Genomic DNA, 19,263 nt, shown 5'->3' with positions numbered 1-19,263 from the left:
AACAGATGAGACATTAAAAGATCTCATTTTGCTTAAAAAGAACCGTCGTTGTTGAACTTTTTAGTGGCATCAGCACGAGATTCAAAACAGTTTATGGTCGAGTACCACAGACAGATATTTATAACTCAACGATCCCAGTATCAGCGGTTTAATGACAGAGGGTGATGAGCTGTAAGAGGACTTCCTAAAATCAATAATCATGTCTTTAGTTTTTCACACGTTAAGTGACAGGAAGGACTCATCACACCAATACACATCATCTACAACCTGCCCACGGACTGATGATCACTGTGTCGTCAGAAAACTTCAGGATGTGTCTGTTTGTGAAACTGCTGCGACACTCACTCGTGTACAGAAAGAACAGAAGGAGAGGCAGCACGCTGGGCTGATGCAGCAGAGGAGAGCACATCAGAACCACATGATTCACACATTGTGACCTGTTAGTCAGAAAGTCTGTCGCCCAGCCGACCGCACTAGTTTAAATGATTGTAAAGCCTGTCAGCAAGTAAGAAGGGTCTTCTCAAATGTCTTCATGACTAAAGAAGTCAGAGCCACAGGCCTAAAATCATTCAGTGCCTCAGCAGAACTGCCCTCAGCAACAGGAGCATGTTTCCAGATCTTACCGTCTGCAGCTCTAAAGAAAGTGAGAAGATGGTGAAAATCCCACTCAGCTGATCAGCACAAGTTCTCAGTACCTGTCCACAGACGTTGTCAGGTCCAGGACTCTTACTCTTAGTGTGTCTGAAGAGATTAGCTACACCCCCCCCTCATCAGTACAACATGATGGGGGAGTGATGGTGCTGGTCTGCCCAGAACAGTCAAAGTTCTCAAAACGAAGGTAAAACTGTTGAGACTGATGTTTGTCAGAGGTAAACCCCTCTAAGGTGATATTACTCGTCTGTAGCCCTGCCTTTGTTTTCATACCAAGCCAAGCTCTTTAGGGGGTTAGGGGGTGTTTCAACAGCCGAGGGTGTTTGAGAGAAGTGTAAAGACTTCTCTCAAACACCCTCGGCTGTTGGGACCCAGTCGTACCAGTCGTACCAGTCGTACCAGTCGTACCAGTCGTACCAGTAGGAGTTGATGATCTTGCAGAAGGCCAGCTCGCAGCACATCTTCAGGTTGCTCTGATGTTCGGCCAGGTCTCCGGTGGAGCATCGGCTCGGGTCCACCTCGCAGTTCTCGTCCGACTCGTACAGAGCTTTGATGAACTCGCCTGCAGACACAGACGGACGAGGCATGAAGACAAACGGGCGAATCAAACCCCGCCCACACAGGAAACAGTTTTTTAAATTTACTGGACACGTCTTCCCTTCATACTCTTAACGTTTCATGAGTCGCTCATTCTTCCTGTTTGGAGGAGCCACCTGTCCCACTGCTGTTTCAGAGTGAAACGCAGCCAGGTCCAAACCAGTATGGATTTAAATATGAACTGGAGCGACTGGTTTCACCTTGCTGGCTCTCTCATTAAGAGCGAGGCCTTCACTGTCAGCAGAGAAACTCTGTATTTACAGCTTCCATCCTCGTTAATCTTTAACGAGTCGCCGTCTGAACCTGATGACTGTTTAACGGGCGACACGGCGCGATGACATGCCTCGGCGAGCGCGAGCTGCAAATTTGATGAGCTGAAAATACGACAATAAAAAGTCGCTGTGACAATCAAACGCCTTTAATCGATGGAACCTGCCGAGGAGGCAGGAACTTATTTCTATTTCCGGAGATGAAGCTATAAATATTTTAACGAGGGCGACGCTGCTCGTGTCTTTGAAGCGTCTCTCAGTAACAGTTTGAAGAAGCTTTATTGGTTTGTGATGACGGCGGGTCTCAGCGGGTCTCTTCACAGCAGAGCAGAATCAGCCGCAGGAGGATGAGGATGATGCAGCAGAGCAAACACATAATTAAAAATATTTAAAAACTCAGTCTGCTGACAAAATCTTCACCGACTTTCTTCTTCATGTGTGTTTTTTCTTTCTCGTGGCGTCAGCTTTACCGGCGAGGTGGCGTCTGCTCTGTGCAGCAGCTTTGCATGACTCACAGTTCATAATAATCCTCCTTTATCTGACACCAGGACTCTGTACAGCTCCTCAGTTTATCCTGTCTGAAACAAGCAGCTTTAGCTCCTCCTCCTTTAAACCAACTTTCAGAAACGGCGGGTGGGCGTGGCTTCTGAGATTACTATAGAAGGATACCTCATGTCTATGACATCATACGAATCCAAGAGTACAAAAAACTGTGTGAAACTGCACGTTTAGTCAGAGGAGCTGCTCATAACTCTGATTCATTGATTAGATGCTAATTAATTATCAATAGAGCTGATTATCGTTTTAAGACCTCTGAGACTAGATTTGAGTCTTTGGGTCCAACAACAGTTTAAAAATTCACAGGATAAACAAGGTGACTCCGCCCACCAGACGGCAGGTTACAGGTGTGCGTACGGTCGAGTGCACAGGCGTGCGTGCGGTCGCGTGCACGGGTGTGCGTGCGGTCGTGCGCGCAGGCGTGTGTACGGTCGTGTGCACAGGTGTGCGTACGGTCATGTGCGCAGGTGTGTGTACGGTCGCGTGCACAGGTGTGCGTACGGTCGCGTGCACAGGTGTGCGTACGGTCGCGTGCACAGGTGTGCGTACGGTCGTGTGCACAGGCGTGTGTGTGGTCGTGCGCACAGGTGTGCGTACGGTCACGTGCACGGGTGTGCGTACGGTCGCGTGCACGGGTGTGCGTGCGGTCGAGTGCACGGGTGTGCGTGCGGTCGTGTGCACAGGTGTGCGTGCGGTCGTGTGCACAGGTGTGTGCGAGGCTCACCGAGCGCGTCGTGCAGGTATTTCTGTCCCACCAGCTTCAGATACTCCTCGATGGCCTTGGTGGCGAGCGTGTTCTCCCTGAAGATCAGGACGTCGTGGTCGGCGCATCGATCCACCTCTGACATCACCAGGTCTGTCAGGAAGTCCTGAGGAAGAAGAGGCGGAGATGAAGAGGGCGCCATCATAGTTACAACATGGTGCATTTACAAACGCTGCAGCCTCGTCTGTGATCCATGAAATGAGCTCCACTGATCGACTCTGTTAATGTTAATGAAGTAATCGAGTAAATGTGCATATGGATCATTTATGGATCATTTACTGGATCTGAACGGATCTACTGGGATCATCGAGGATGGGAATCCTCCGGCAGCATTTATGGAGACGCCGTCGTGTTTGGGTCTGATTTTCTGCTGTTATGCTGATATTCAGGAACCCGTGTGAAGGCGGGTCCAGAGCGAGCGCTACCTGCAGTTTAAACCTCTGGGCCGACATGTTTAGCTAACAGGAAGTCAAACGTCAGCGTGACTGATTCTGACCTTTGCCCTGCCCGTGCTCTGCAGGATGTGCACCAGCGCGCACGCCATCTCCTCCTTGTTCTTCACGCTGATGACGGGCTCGAGCACCGAGCACAGCATGGTGTAGTTGTTGGTGACGAACTCGGCGAACTCCTTGTACTGCTCCATGGGCAGGATGGAGATGGTCTGGAAGCGCGACTTGATCCGGATCGACGGCCCGCCGCCTTTGCCCTTGCTGGTGGTGGGCGTGCTCACCGGGTACCACTTCTCCACGAACTGCCGGCCCGTCACGCTCGCCACGGGGATGTTGACCAGGCCCACGTAGTTGTTCTTGTCCTTTTTCTTCTTCTTGTCCACGTCGCGGTAGATGTGCACGGTGATGCTGTGCACGCCGGGCAGGCTGGAGAAGTCGAAGTACTCGCCCCAGAACAGGCTGTCGTGGCGGGTCTTGCTGGTGGTCCGGGCGTACAGGACGTCGTCCAGACACAGCTCGCAGAAATATTTCTTCTTAGGCGGCAGGTCTTTGGCTTCGATGATCCAGAGCCGCAGCAGGTTCTCGGCGCGCCGGCAGTTGTCCTGCGAACGCAAAAACACCGTTAAACTAACGGGCTGCAACTGCAGTTCCTCTGATGGCCACTAGAGGCGTTACAGCAGGAATATTTCCCCTTCACAAAAACTGATGGGTGCAGCAGCAGGACAGGAAGTCGGCGTTGACCTGAACAAACTCTAGAGCTCGTCTCACCTTGTTGGGCTGAATCGTCCTCCTCAGGTTCTCCATCCACTTGTCTCTCTCTGACGCCGACGTGCAGCTGAAACACTTGCTGCCGCCCGAGTACGTCACCTGACGGGTGAGACGGAGAGGGAGGGTCATTGAAACGACCAGGGGTGACTACTTACAGCTACCTGCTCAAAACATCTCTGCTCTTTTCTAGATCTTTATTTATTTAGCGCTCAAAGAACCAAACTCATCGTTTATCAGTTTTGTGGAGTCACAACGAGCAGCATGGATCCACTTCAGGAGCGTCGGTAAAAACGAGCGCTGCCCTCCAACACACAACAATTAGAAAATCTTCAGATTGAACTGAAGCGCAGACATCGCCTCACCTCGAAGCAGAACTCCTGTCCCAGGATGCTGCTGTGCAGCGGCTTGATGAACACGTCCTCCTCCATGCTCAGGTCCAGAGCCTCCACCGCGCTGCCCGGGCTCAGCAAGGACTCATGGGAGCTCGACTCCTTCAGCTTGGGAAGCACGCGTGATCTGGAAGACAGGAAGGAGATGGAAAGGTAAACGGATGTTAGGGCGAGTTTAAACCACAGGGGGCGCCGCTGAGCCCGGCACGCGGCGCCACCGGCTTCACCAAACTCCACCCGAGCCGAGAGCACCTACGAAAAACAACCACAGAACCAGGCGAGGGGGGGGCCCCAGAGCATCCCTCCCACCTCGACCCTCTGGCAGACGCGCAGCAGCTCTGGTCGCCGCCGCCGCCGCGCTTCACCCACACAGTCCAGCAGCCGGTAAACAAATGCTGAGACGGCCAATCGTATCCTGCCTGCGGGACCGTAACCGTGGCAGCGGCCCCCGCTGGGACAGCCGGCGCTTGGCAGCGAGTGTGACGCAGCGAGGAGCGTCTCGGAGGACGCAGTAATGAGGAAGAGCTGCAGCGTTACAGAGAATATCAGCTGCAATACATCCAGAATAAACTCTGCAGCTCTTCACGGTCACGTGACGTCACCGACGCGCTTCTGCAGCTCAGAGCTGATTATTAAACACAAACTGGTGAAGCTGCTTTTACCTTTAATGCTCCGACCGGCCGCTCACATCAGTCACATCAGTCACATCAGTCGCACAACTCCTCGGTTTTTATTTGAGCCGCAAAGTTTTCTGCAGATAAAATCTGAACCTGCGTCTCTGAGAAGCTTCTGCTTCAGATGGTTTTACTTCCCCGCTGGTTTCAAATGTTTCCCCGAAGCTCATCAAAGGGCCGGTTCGTAGCCCCCTCCCACACACACACACACACACACAGATATGACACCAGAGTTTCTTCTGATTGGATCGTGAGATGGAGACCTGTCCGTGGAGCATCTGCAGACCACAGCGTGTTGTGTAAGCGCTCTCCTGCTCTGCATGAGATCAGGGGTCATTTTGAATTCACTGAGTGTGTTTGTGTTTGTGTTTGTGCGCTTTCTCTGCTGATGCAGGGACGACGCAGCTCTTTCTGCAGCGTCACACTGAGAGCAACAAAAACAACGGCGTGAAGCGAATCATCACGGTTTCCTGTGCAGACGACCAGCAGGAAACTAATCAATGTGATGGAAACGTGTGTGTGTGTGTGTGTGTGTGTGTGTGTGTGTGTGTGTGTGTGTGTGTGTGTGTGTGTGTGTGTGTGTGTGTGTGTGTGTGTGTGTGTGTGTGTGTGTGTAATCCTCCCGCTGTGTCAGATGAGTTACGTAAACCCGGATTACCGGCCTGAGATCAGCAGTGATGCTGTGACATCACATCTGATGCAGAATTAAACGCTCTGACCGTTACATTCAATCGTCGACGACCTCGTGATTAAAAAACTGCTTTTATTAAAGCTCAGACTGAAGGTTAAACACAGAGCGATGCACGAGCTTCATCATCCGCCATCCTGATTGGCTGCAGCTGGAAGCATCGCTGTGCATTTGACTAATCCGAGACATTTGGCGCTGCGAGCTCACTAACCTTCTGCTCTCCGTCCACAAAGCACCGACCAGAAGAAGCTCTTCACTCGTTTTAAAGCGTCGTCACGCTTTCACTGAATTCAGGTGCACGATAAATAACCTCAGATCTATCTGTAGGTCAGCAGTTCGCCAAGTTTCACTCAATACCGGCGCTGAAATCACTCAAACCTGCAGTTCCTCTGACGTCCACTAGAGGCTCCAGCAGCGAGTCAGGTCTTATACACTGTTAAAATCCAGCTTTACAGCAGGACTGCAAGATGCCGACACAGAAACCAATGTGTGAGCACACGCATCGTTTGTATACAGTCTGTGGGTTTGACTTCCTGTCCCGTCAGCTGATTTCTGATCAGGTGTGCGTCAGGATGATTAAAGGAAAAAACTCCTTATCTGGAAATCCCTGCAGCTCAAAGCTTCAGACTGTGGATGCATCAATTAACTTAAAGGCGTGATGGCGGCTCCTAGTCTCGAGACTAATTTCCCCTGGTGGCCGCCTGTGGTATTACAATTTTAGAACTAAACCACTTTTTTTTAGAACTAAACCTGCAGTTTCAGCGCGAGTTCAACCACGAGCAGACGAATCGAGAAGGCGTTTGCTAAGACCTGCCTGGTCATGTGACCTGCAGCCGCAACGCTCCATCGGTGAAACACAGTGAGCCATGTTTCACCAAATAAAAGAGACATAAAACACAACCTGACTGCTTCTTTGAGTGTCAGCAGAGTGTAAACACACACACACACACACACACACACACACACACACACACACACACACACACAGGAAGGGCTGGTCTCCTGCATTAGGACAGAAACCTGATCCACTCTGCTGCCAGAGGAAGACGAGGAGGAAGCACTTACAGGTCTAAGCGCACACACACACACACACACACACACACACACACACACACGCAGCATCTCTGTCTATGGTAATTCCTGTGATGATGACGATGATGAAGGGCACAGCTGGGTGAATCTATCAGAGGAAGTTTTCAGTTCGCTGAAGAACTCAGAACATCTTCTGGTGTGAGAACAGAATCAGAGTTCTCTTAAAAGTTTCTTTCCCACAGTGCACCTCTCTGTGTGCAGTATCGGATCCTCGGGGTTCCCGTAGCAACATTATTGAAGCGGCAGCAAACAGCGACGCGGCCGCGCTCGGCAGACCGGGTCACCTTCACGGTCAGACACGTTCTGAGGCTGCTCGCAGATTTATTTTTGGCTGTCGACCCGTCGCGTGGGCTCTGCGACACCACAGAACATTAACTATAACGAGCTCGACTTCAGATAACACCGGAGCTCGCGGTGCGGCTTCCTGCAGCTCAGCTCAACCTCAAACTTCATCTGAAACGTCTGTCAGCGCTTCTCCATCGCCCACAAACCCGGAGACTCCCGTCCAAAGACAGCAGGAGTCAGTCAACCAATCACAACGCACCGTTTTCATCTCACACACGCGTGCAGTCCTACCTGAATCGCAGCGATTTGGAGAGCTGAGCTATCCGAGCTCTGCGGAGGAGAGAGGACGAACCATCCATCAGGAGTCAGAGCTCAGAGCTGACTGAGAGCGAGGCTGCGTGTGTGTGTGTGTGTGTGTGTGTGTGTGTGTGTGTGTGTGTGTGTGTGTGTGTGTGTGTGTGTGTGTGTGTGTGTGAGTGTGTGTGAGTGTGTGTGTGAGTAGCATTATCCTGATGTCCAGCTGGCTGTCACTCTGTCGGTTATAAAGCTGCACTCAGCACCAGCACACACAGGCTGGGACAGATGTTGTGCAGAGGTTCAGCAAACACTTCCTGGTGTGACACACTTCCTGTTGGCCGTTAAACCTCGCTCAGGCTTGAAGCTCCTCCCACACCTGCATGAATCCTGCATCTGGATTCATTCCTCACTCACATTTTCCCGTCGTGACACGCGCACGCCGACCATGTTTGTTCTCATGTTGGTGAATCAGGTTATTCGCTGCGGTCTGAAATCTGCCACGCCCCCATTTCTCCATATAAGGAAACACGCTCACCTCGACGCTGACTCTGACAGTGCCGATTAAACATCTGACGCTCAGGACGCAGTAACCATGGTGATAAATGCTGTAACGTGTGATAATCTCGGATTAAATCTGATTATTCTCCCACAAAGGAAAAATAATCTTGGACTAAACTGTCGCTGAAAAAAAGCAGATAGGAAATGAGAGGAAGTGCTACCGCAGCGTGTGTGAGGGCGTGGTGGACGGCGTCTTCCTCCTCACTGTCACCGAGCTTGTAGGTGATCGTTGGTGTTGAGTCTTCACAGCTGTATCAACCGTCCGACTGCTGTTGTGTCAAATATCTTTGTTTACTCTCATTAAAATCGCCGAGGAAACAAACAAAACATTTTTTGAATCATATATTTTCTTGGTGACACATGGATCAGACCTCAGAGAGGAAACGAGTCATTCACGACTTTCACAATAAGTTTAAATCAAATTTAACAGGAACAGAGTCACACTTGGAAGTTTTCCAGGGAAAAGATCTCATGAGAACACTCAGGAGGAAACTTTATCTTACAAACCCACCAACCCTCTGCAGTGCAGCAGATTCCAGTAACACCACCTCCAGCCAGTGCTGGGAAGGCTGGGCGGGTTAATGGAAAGAGGGGAAAACCCACAACCTCCAGCATCAGCAGGAGGAGAGACCTGCTAAATATTCTCCGACCCGCCCTCTGTCTGCCTCCTCACGTGTGACAGACGGACGCCGGGCGTCATTACTGGAGGAAACGCAGAGCGACCAGAAGCTGCAGCCAGAGCAGGAAATGAGCTGTAATATCAGAGTCTGAACAAACTGCAGATTCACTCAAACCGAAGCGTCCGCCACTCTGACCCACAGTCAGCTTATCAATCAGAAGCTCTCTCTAATAAACCAATCAAACCGTCACCGGGTCGCCGAGACCGAAGGAAAAGTCACATCAGGATTCCCAGCAGACCTCTTATGGAGCCAGTTTCCTCCTTCATAACAAACGCTGTCAAAGACCGACTCAGTCGACCCCCCAGGCCTGAGCAAACCTGCAGTTCCTCCAAAGTCCACTAGAGGCTCAGAAGTGAGTCACCCCCATAGACCCCATGTGAAAGGCAGAAGTGATGTTTGCTCGTATCAGGGTTAGAAACACTCAGCCTGGCTCGTCTGTGTTCATGTGACCAGTTTACGTTTATAAATTCTGAATTTTAGGAACATTTGTCTGTAAATTTACATTTATGTTCATTAACATGCACTGTCCTAAATAAATGAAATTGAACAGACGTGGAAACACACTGTGCAGGACCTCAGTGCCTGTTCCAGCCCAGGCTGTCCTGTTTCTAGCAGGGGGGTCTGAACCGTCCATCTGGACCCTGCAGAACCAGCAGAGAGCCCGAGGTGGACCCTGGACACGCGACAGGAGGCCTGACAGCGTCGCCTCCGGGTGGAGACCTTTACCATCCGGCTGCAGGCGGAGGAAGGACTGTGCACAGACATCCCGTCTGTACCAAGGCTGGAGTGTGTTTATGTTTCGATTTAATGAAATAAAAGACTCAAATCTGAGCGAAGAACAGCTGAAGAACAGCTGAAGAACAGCTGAAGAACAGCTGAAGAACAGCTGAAGAACAGCTCGAGCTCTGGAGGCGTTACCTGTCGGCATCGGCGGGCCGGATCGAGGGCAGTCTGAAGCTGGTGTTTCTGTCCAGTTTGGTCTGACTCCTCGTCCTTTTGATGGAGCCTTTGAGACGTTTACTGAAAAACCCCTGAAGGAGAAACAGAAAAGGTCAGAATCAGTCACAGACGGTGATTTTCACGATGCAGCACTGATCTTCACAAAGACACGTTCAGTGGACTTTCATGAGCGTTGGATCAGTGAGTAATCACTTCAGATACTCGACTGTAACCTCAAACCGTCTTCCGAGAATAAAAGCAGCTCCTGTTTCTCCTGATCCACCCTAAAAAACTCTCAGATCACTCAACAGCGTCTCAGACGTCCTTTTTCCATCCTGTTTCTGTCACAAGAGCCTCGCTGTGAGCGATGCTGCTGTGGCTCACACCAAGCTCAGGCTCTGAGCCAGCGAGGTCGTTCACAGAAACACTCGACCTCACAAACTCAAGGCGGTGGGGTCTGAGTCGTCCACAGCACAGTGTAGTGTTTCACAGGTTGCTGAGCTCAGCGGCGTGTTTGACCAGCACCTGCTGCCCCCTGGTGGCGTTTTCATGCAGGAGACACAATAAATGTCTTCAGCTCAGCCACTTTGAGACTTTAGGTAGAAGATTCATGTGTCTGTTGTTTTGCTGGTATTAAAAATCACACTGACATCTAAACACACTGATACCACCCAGGCCTGCTTCAGGCTGAGTGCTGATTGGTTCCACACTGATGAGTCATCCCTGTATCTCCATCTATGATCAAACCCTTCAGCTCTCAGGTCGTCTGTCACAATAAAAGCCCCGTGCAGAGCTGTGGAAGTGAGCGGCCTCATTTCCGGAGATATTAATATCCTCAAACGCATCACCTCCTCCCCCCCCTCCCCTCCCGACTCCCTTCAGGCTCATTGGCTCCTTTTAATGCATCAGAATAAAGACGCATTCTGCCAGAGAGCGAGGAACACTTCAAACAGGCCTCCTGCACCCTTAAAAACCGCCACCGCCTCCACCAAACAGCCAATCGCACCTATTGATCACGATTATTGGTCTCTGAGGATCGCTGAACAGACGACTGAAAGCTTCGTGTCACTTCCTCACCACTGATGAACTCCCAGCATGCTCCCCGGCCGTGTTTACTTAAATCTGCGTGAAGAAAAAATAAAAATACTACTATACGACTACGATACTAAAAATACGACCTGAGAGCTGCAACACAAACTCTCAGCACAGAGTTTCAGCTCTGCTTCAAACGGCTAACGACGGGAAAACAGTCGCAGCAGAGCTTCAAACAGAGACGCTGGAAACTAACAAAAACAACAGCAACAAAAACAACAGCTGCAGTAACAAAAACAACAGCAACAGTAACAAAAACAACAGCAACAACAGCAACAGTAACAAAAACAACAGCAACAACAGCAACAGTAACAAAAACAACAGCAACAACAGCAACAGTAACAAAAACAACAGCAACAGTAACAAAAACAACAGCAACAGTAACAAAAACAACAGTAACAAAAACAACAGTAACAAAAACAACAGTAACAGTAACAAAAACAACAGTAACAAAAACAACAGCAACAAAAACAACAGCAACAGTAACAAAAACAACAGTAACAAAAACAACAGCAACAGTAACAAAAACAACAGCAACAGTAACAAAAACAACAGTAACAAAAACAACAGTAACAAAAACAACAGTAACAGTAACAAAAACAACAGCTGCAGTAACAAAAACAACAGCAACAGTAACAAAAACAACAGTAACAGTAACAAAAACAACAGTAACAAAAACAACAGTAACAGTAACAAAAACAACAGTAACAAAAACAACAGTAACAGTAACAAAAACAACAGTAACAAAAACAACAGTAACAGTAACAAAAACAACAGTAACAAAAACAACAGTAACAGTAACAAAAACAACAGCAACAGCAACAGTAACAAAAGCAACAGTAACAGTAACAAAAACAACAGTAACAAAAACAACAGCAACAAAAACAACAGCAACAGTAACAAAAACAACAGCAACAGTAACAAAAACAACAGCTGCAGTAACAAAAACAACAGCAACAGTAACAAAAGCAACAGTAACAGTAACAGTAACATCCTGTGTTCAGTTGCACCGACATTTTATTTCCTGATAACCAAGCTAGTTAGCATTAGCATGCCACCCTCCCTTCTGGCTGTGAAAAACTGACGAGGCGTTGATGAGTGATGCCACGACCTAAACACACACGTAACTTATTAATATCAAGTATTCAGGCTTTAGCGCCACCTGCTGGTAACAGGAACTCTGCCTTATGTACAGCCTGTGTGTGATATACAGCAAACAGGCGACACATCTTTGTGCTCTGAGGGTGGAGGAACACCAGAGAGGACGACGGAGCAGAGACGGGCCTGAGATCTCTCTGTGATGGCGTGCAGTAAATAAATACACAGAGACGCGTTCCCGTTACTCACCGGCACTTTGAACGGAGACGTGTTTGGATTGTCGACTGCGACGCTCTTCTCCGAGCTCCCCAAACCAGAAATACTCCTCCTCCTCGGAGATCTCTCCGAAGAAACTTCTGCAAAGAGAGAGAGAGGGAGGGTTAACCAGCATCATCAGCATCATCATCATCAGCCTCTGAGCTGAGCGACGGAGGACAGGTGAAGACGTTCAGACATGACGGAGGACGAGGACAGACGTCGGGTCGCAGATATCTACACCTTCTGTCAAACGTTCTTCCAGTAATCACGCCGCCAACACACCTCAAGTCATTTTCACCAACCAAAGTGCTGCAAACGGACCGAAAGGTTCAAACAGGAAGAAAACCAGAGAGCGCCAACAGCACGTAACCATGACAACTGCCGCTGACCAGTGCAATCATCTGAGCCGCCATGTCTTATTTAACTGTAACTTAAACATTTACTGGACTGTAAGTCAAGGCAGATGTTCCACATGAGGTCGACAGGAGAGTCTGATTGGCTTTTACTTCTGACGTGTAACCAATCAGAACTGAGAACAGAGAAACACATTCAGTCTGAAGCAGCAAAAGCAAATGAGCTGAAAGAGTCAAGATAATAAGAGACAAGTTTTAAAACATGAAGACAAATCAGCTGTGACGGCGCCACAGTGGCTATGCTAATGGCAAAAAGGCTAAATGATGCTAGCAGCTACATGGACAGGCTCAGACTTCCTGAAACCAGCTCAGCTAAAACTTTAACACGTGAACAGCAAACAGAAGAGGAGCAGACAGAAACATCACTACGTTATTTAATATGAACACTAACCAGGATTTCCACGGCTCAAAAACATGTGACAGAGGATTCAAAAGTACATAACTAATAATAAATAATCGATGATGAGAGCATGACGCCAGATTCTTTCCTGCACCTGTAAATCATTCAGACATCGCTCCTCTGTCTCTCCTCCTCTTTAATAATCTGCATCGGCCCGTCTGTGGAGCTCGCCGAGCTTCCTGCTGCAGAAACCAGAGTCGAACATTTCCGCGTCCTCCTCTGCAGCTCTCACTCTGCAAACACATCCAGTGGGCCGGGCTGGACCCGGGCCCCGAGCCACATGTTTGACACCTCTGTATGAGAGTTCATAACGCAGCCGTTTGGAGCGTGAAGACAAACACGAGCCACGATCAGCTGTGGGAGTTCCACCCGATCCAGCTCAGGCCGCCGCCGCCTTATACGGAGCCAGCAGCGTCATGGCGACACCAGAACAACATGTGGAGAGACGCTGGCGTCCGAGCGGCGGCGTGTGGAGCCAACATGATGTTTACATGCTGAGGAAACAAAACGTGCTGCTCTGCAACAGGAAGTGAGCGCAGCATGCAGCAGCGGGGAGCTGTATCAGGTTCCAGCTGCAGGACGGGACGCTCGCCGCATGCACGCCGCAGGCATGCAGCGCTGCGAGGAAGCCGGGGACAAACTTTCATGCAACCCCCCACACACCCCACCAACCGAACCACCCCTGACGATGGAGGAAGAGGAGCGCTGACGGGGACGCCATCAGCGCTGGTCTTTCACTCCCGGGACAAAGTTGAGGCAACATGCGGCAGGAAGCCAGGTATGACAGGTCGGTCACATGACACGGACGGAGACATACACAGAGGGAGAGAGAGGGAGACGGTACCTCGATCGCAGCTGTTCCCCATCATCTGAGGAGAGGACACACACACAGTCAGACGGGATTGGCCGGAGCCGCTGCCACCTGTCAGCCAATGAGGTTAAGCTGCAAACATCCGTCTTTGTCCCGTCCTCCACTTTGGCATCCCCCGGCCCTCCCCTCTGCCACCCCTCCCTCCTCAGCACCGCATCCTCCTCCTTCACGCTGCCTCCTTCCCCATCTCCTCCTCTCTCTCCACTCAGCAGTAATTCTAAGTCTCGCTCGTCCGCTCGCTGAGGTTTTACCGCATTTCTTCAATCAATCCCACAAACTGCTCCGTCCTGCTGTCTCTCCTCCTCCTCTTCGTGTCTTCCTTCCTCTCTGCAGACCCTCCTCTCCCTCCCTCTCTCTCTGCAGCACCTCCCTCTCCCTCCTCTTCCTCTCTCGCTGCGTTTATCGCTGCCCTCGGAGGATAATTACCAAATAAGTTTCCCCTCAGCCGGCTGATGTGGGACACAACTCTGGGGGCCGAATCACATCAGGCCTGCAAATTAACTCTATTTTCAGAGTCTGTTCATTGATCCTATCACTCGCTAATCACCATTAATCACTTTCAAAAGCATAATTTATGTCATCGGTGACCCGGCGCTGAAGAGTCAACGCTTTTTAATAACACAAAATGTTCGTACTCTGACTTTTTAACCACTCAGCACAGGATCCGACGCCTGCCTTTGAGTCTGAAGACTTTCAGAGTTTCTTAATGATCTGCTCTAAGAGGAAAATTATTGAAATTTTGCCTCATAGTCGAACTTTTAGCAACTGTAACTGCAGCTCCGTGCAGACTATCAATCAGACGCTCTGCCTGCTGTTCAGCTCAAATATTATTTCTTGTTTTTGACCACATCAGCATCAGTCTGCTGTTACTGGCACACAGGTAGACTCAGTGCAGCAAAATTAAAACCCACTCATGACCAAGTGTCCTCTGTCACACTCAGTGGATCCTCTGATCATCTATAAATATCTATTGATCAGCTGCGTCTCAAATATCTGTACTCTGAGACAAGTCATCAGCTGATGAGCCACACCAGGAATCAAACCAGCAAACATGTGACGTGCGATCAACAGTAATCATCAGTTTGCTCAGGTTTTCACCTTCCTCCTCCTCCTCCTGCTGCTGCTAACGAGATATTGATCAGCAGGAACTCGGCTCAATCTGTCGTTTCAGCGGATCCACCAGAGACGCGACCTTCACAGACGGGGTCACGGTCAAACCAGAGACCAGCAGCTCGCCAGTCTGGTGCTTTGGTCTATTTCTGCTTAGGTCTGTGACCTGTGGGCGTGGCTTACACTAACACTGTAGATAACAGACTGAGGTAAAAACCGTGCACGTGCACTGCTTCTGAAACTTTGCATCCAAATATGCTTTAAAAAAAAAAGTTATCAGCTGATGCAGCTAGCTGCTAATTAGTGCTAACGTTTGTTAGCAGTAACCTCACAACAGCCATGGTCCAGTTCAGGTCAAGCTAGCAGACAGCTAGCAGCTAGTGTTGCCAACTCCTCACTAAGGAAAATCGCTACTGGCTGTCCTAAAAGTCGCCAAATGACATCATCGCCTAATTTGCATAATTGGTCATGCTAATGTAATTGTAACCTACGCTGCTGGAGAGAGAAATAACATCGTGGAAGAGACATAAAGTGAGTAAAAAACGTCCTAAATGCATTTAGAATTTATTTAGAACTACAAATTAAATTTCTTTTAGCAATTATTGTTTTTTAATGTCACAATTCCAACCCTGCTCCTTTATCCGGGCTTGGACCGGCAAAAGTGACCCGAAATAGGCACTCTGGTGGAGTTACTGTGTGTGTGTGTTTATAAGCAGTTTTAAACCTTGTGAACCACAAAACAGCATAAGAGTAAAGGAAGAACTGACTGCGTTACAGTGAGTGCGGGAGCAGCGGCTTCGCTCATGCGCGATTCATTTGCCTTTTGGACGCACAGGTGTGAACGTCTCCTGCCCTGATACCAGCAGGAAGACTATCCTCCGCCTGTGAGCGCTTTGGCACTGGTGAGGTGACAAGGCAGCACCGCTGCTTGTTGAGAGTAAGAGCGATACACATTTTCATGTCAAAAAGTCGTCATAAATAAGTCTCCAATAACACCAGAAAAAGTCGCCAGATTTGTCGCTAGTCGCTTTTTAGAAAAAAAAAGTCGCTAAGGGGGTCTGAAAACTCGCTAAATATAGCGACAAAGTCGCTAAGTTGGCAACACTGCTAGCAGCTACAGCCGCCTGTCAGTCAAACAGGCCACGCCCCCAATAATACAAACTTTAAGCAGGCTGTAAACATGTTGCAAGCATTGACTCACTGCCAGAGCCTCTAGTGGTCATTAGAGGAACTGCAGGTATAAAAGCATGAACTGTGAACAGATGCACACTGATCTTTCTGATTCCGCCGCCGCCCTCTGACCACCACGACTTTGGGTTAAATCGGCTCACGTGTCGGCTCGTAGGTATCGAGCTTCCCGGATGGACTCGTGGGAAAACCGCTGCTAAAAATAAGCCCGAGGGCAGAGAGAGGCAGAGCCGAGGGACGGGAGGAGGCTATCGGGTGTCAGAGAAACTCATCCATCAGCTGCTGGTGTCGGTGCACGCCATGTTTCAGCCTGAACATCTGTCCGCTCACAGCTGGCTGATTAGTTTAACGTCTGAGTTATCGACTCGACCGCCTGATGAACGAGCCGCTCTGCGAGGACAACAAACCTGCACATAAACCAGGTAATACTGACCAATCACATCTCAGCAGACAGCGAGCAGGTAAACACTGAACCGTGAGCAGCCTCCTCCCATCATAAGTGGTTCAACCTGTCGCCTCTGTGTGTGTGTGTGTGTGTGTGTGTGTGTGTGTGTGTGTGTGTGTGTCAGCAGTGTGACACCGCTCAGAAAAGATGAATGGGTGGATGTGATGTCATCAGAAAGGAGCGTGAGGAATGCTGACCTCTGTTGAACTCTGGCTCATTCAGGAGTTGACACACCTGACACACACACACACACACACACACACACACACACACACACACAACAGTCTGCTGCACAAAGAAACCTTTGTGTGAAGCTGTCTGCAGGGCAGAGTGGGCGGAGCTTTCACAGCAGCAGGTATAAGGTGAGATTCCCAGAAAGTCCTGGTTTTAGCGAATGTTTCCCAACGTGGAAGCGTGGAGTGGAGCTGTGAGGCCGCAGCGCCTGCATGGAGATGAAACAGCCTCATGTCCAAACATCATCCGGCGTCGGGGCTCACGGGCCGTTACATCACAGGTTTAACGGCTCATGACATCATTTATCAGTGTTTACACATTTTTGCAGCAAATCTCACATATTTTATATGATTATTAGAAAACAAACTAAAAGATTCCTCTTAAAGTGACAGTGGGTGAAGGAATCACTTCTTTCCACATTTAAACAATTTTAGTGTTTTAATGTGAAAATCCTGACGTGGATCCTGTGGCGGCTCAGAAACGAACGCGTTCTCTGGCGTTTGCCTTTTTTTAACTCGTGTTGTCCCGGCTCTTTAGTTGTCATCAGAGTTTTTCTCAGCAGATAAACACAAAGCCCCCGTCGGCTCCTCCTCCTCACACTCAGCTCCGCTTTCACAACAAATATTCAAAGAATTTCTTTTCACATAATGAAACCACTTCTGTTTGTCGAGCCTCGCTCGGCCCGTGCGCGTCGGCCGCCTCCTCTCGCATCGCTTCACATTCCTCTGAATAAATTAACAGTATCAGTGAGACTGAGCCACCGGCTCGCCCCGCCGCCACTGCTCAAACCACGACCACGGCGCCAGGATTCAACCTGCTGTCACCTGCCCGATCGGCTCGGATGTCGTTCGCTTTGGTTTGTGTCATGAGAGGAATGTCAGGCAGGTTTAAGACGTTTGGAGCGAGTGTCGGATAATAAACAGCTGCTCCACACACTCAGTTACACGTATTATTTTATTACAGCCAATCAAACCTGAAGTTTTGATCGTTTGTCACATGTCACAGACCTTAAACGTTTCTGTTCTTGCTTCATCAGACTGAAGCTGTGGCCTCATTAACAGTGTGGAGCATCAGGTCATCATGTGTATTACTGTTTGCGACACTTTAATTTCAGATCAGCTCGAATGTAAACCGTGTGGCCGCCCTCATTAAACTCCAGGGTGACAGAATCACAGTTACAGCCTCGATCAGAGCGAGCGAGGCGCCCGGGGAGAGGCGTGATCTCTGCAGCCACGAAGCTTCTCTGCAGGTCCTTCATAACGCCGCCTCCTGCAAGGTCAAAGGTCAAACTCTCTTAAGAAAAACCTGCAGGAAACAGTGGCATGCTCCTTTAAAGGGAGCTCCCGTCATGCTGCGTGCATCCTCAGATGGGAGTCGTCTTCGGGAAATTTGGGACACAATGATCTAATCATAGCAGGAGCGGGGACAGCTGGAGCGCCGCGATTTAGGCTAACCGTCACAGCATCCGTTAATAATGACGAGCACCAGGCGCCCGCCGCCTGCAAGGAGACGTCACCGTACCTCCAGATGTGAGAGGCTGAAGTCATGTGACTCAGGTTGGCTGTTATAATAACATCATCAACGAGCTCGTTAATACGCTTTAACTAGCAGGTCATTACTGAGCACTAATAATAATGAAGCGGCGCTGAGGTCACTTTGATCTTTGTCCCTGATGACGAGCGGCTCTGCGTTGGAGCAACAAGTGCATCATGGGACGGACGCTGACGACTGTACGCTGTGATAATGGTTACCATGGTGCTGCAGCCACACAGGTTTTTGTTTTTTAAACTGTCCTCACACAGGAAGTGATGACAGAGCGCAGGCAGTAGAGAATGGGCGGGGCTCGCCCGGTTTCTCCAGATGACATCATGTGTTGTGAATGAACTCGGAGATAAGAGGAAGAATCCTGACCTCAGGTGGCCTGTAGTCACCTCAGCAACAATGCTGAGGTGACTACAGGCCTCGCCGGCTGAGGCCACACCCCTGCATTACTGAGGACTGACAACATGCCGCCTGTCAGCTGATGCTTCACACTTAAACACATATCATTTATCTTAGAGAGACGAGCTGGAAAACATTTATTTGCTGATTAAGTCAGAGGACTGTGAGTCAGGAGAGCGAGGGCCACATCACATGTGCACTTGGTTTCTAACGACCTGGTTAAAAATAATGGTCGGTTTGATAAAATACAGGTTTAGTCGATCGTATTTTTCCTACAGTCGAGCTCTTGTTCTTTTCCAACACTCGCTGTAGTTTCAGTCCAGTGTAATAACGCTGCAGGAGGTTTGTTCCCATCGTGCTCAGAGCTGGTTTTAAACTTCAACCATGATCTGCTTCAGATGTCAGTGTGGAGGTTTTAATGCATCATCATCTCTAAACACATGTTTACCTTTAATGTCTAAATGATTCGGACTCTCACCTGTAACGTAGGAAGATAAATCCCAGAAACTGTCCTCCGCCATCCTGCCTGCAGTCTGGGCGTGACCTCTGACACGCA

General features: G+C 49.5%; 1 protein-coding gene across 6 annotated transcripts in view; it reads right to left on the bottom strand.

Moving 5' to 3' along the window:
* Nucleotides 1-19,263, bottom strand: part of rasal2 (RAS protein activator like 2) — a 62,529-nt gene that overhangs the window by 10,736 nt on the left and 32,530 nt on the right. For 5 of the 6 annotated variants that reach the window (XM_087831837.1, XM_087831836.1, XM_087831838.1 and 2 more), the window contains 7 exons: nucleotides 12,097-12,203; nucleotides 9,637-9,749; nucleotides 4,418-4,571; nucleotides 4,056-4,154; nucleotides 3,335-3,889; nucleotides 2,800-2,944; nucleotides 1,069-1,213 (listed from right to left, as the gene is read on the bottom strand). In XM_087831837.1, coding sequence (XP_087687963.1) covers nucleotides 1,069-1,213; nucleotides 2,800-2,944; nucleotides 3,335-3,889; nucleotides 4,056-4,154; nucleotides 4,418-4,571; nucleotides 9,637-9,749; nucleotides 12,097-12,203 — 1,318 coding nt within the window. Of the gene's footprint in view, nucleotides 1-1,068; nucleotides 1,214-2,799; nucleotides 2,945-3,334; nucleotides 3,890-4,055; nucleotides 4,155-4,417; nucleotides 4,572-9,636; nucleotides 9,750-12,096; nucleotides 12,204-13,762; nucleotides 13,895-19,263 lie in introns of those variants that run through there. The other variant, XM_087831839.1, reaches the window with a different exon arrangement.

The sequence above is a fragment of the Neolamprologus brichardi genome, chromosome 18 (genome assembly GCF_056152115.1).
Source record: "Neolamprologus brichardi isolate AB-2024 chromosome 18, ASM5615211v1, whole genome shotgun sequence".
NCBI lineage: Eukaryota > Metazoa > Chordata > Actinopteri > Cichliformes > Cichlidae > Neolamprologus > Neolamprologus brichardi.
Note: the sequence above shows the minus strand (reverse complement) of the source record. Positions and strands in the feature narration are given on the sequence as shown.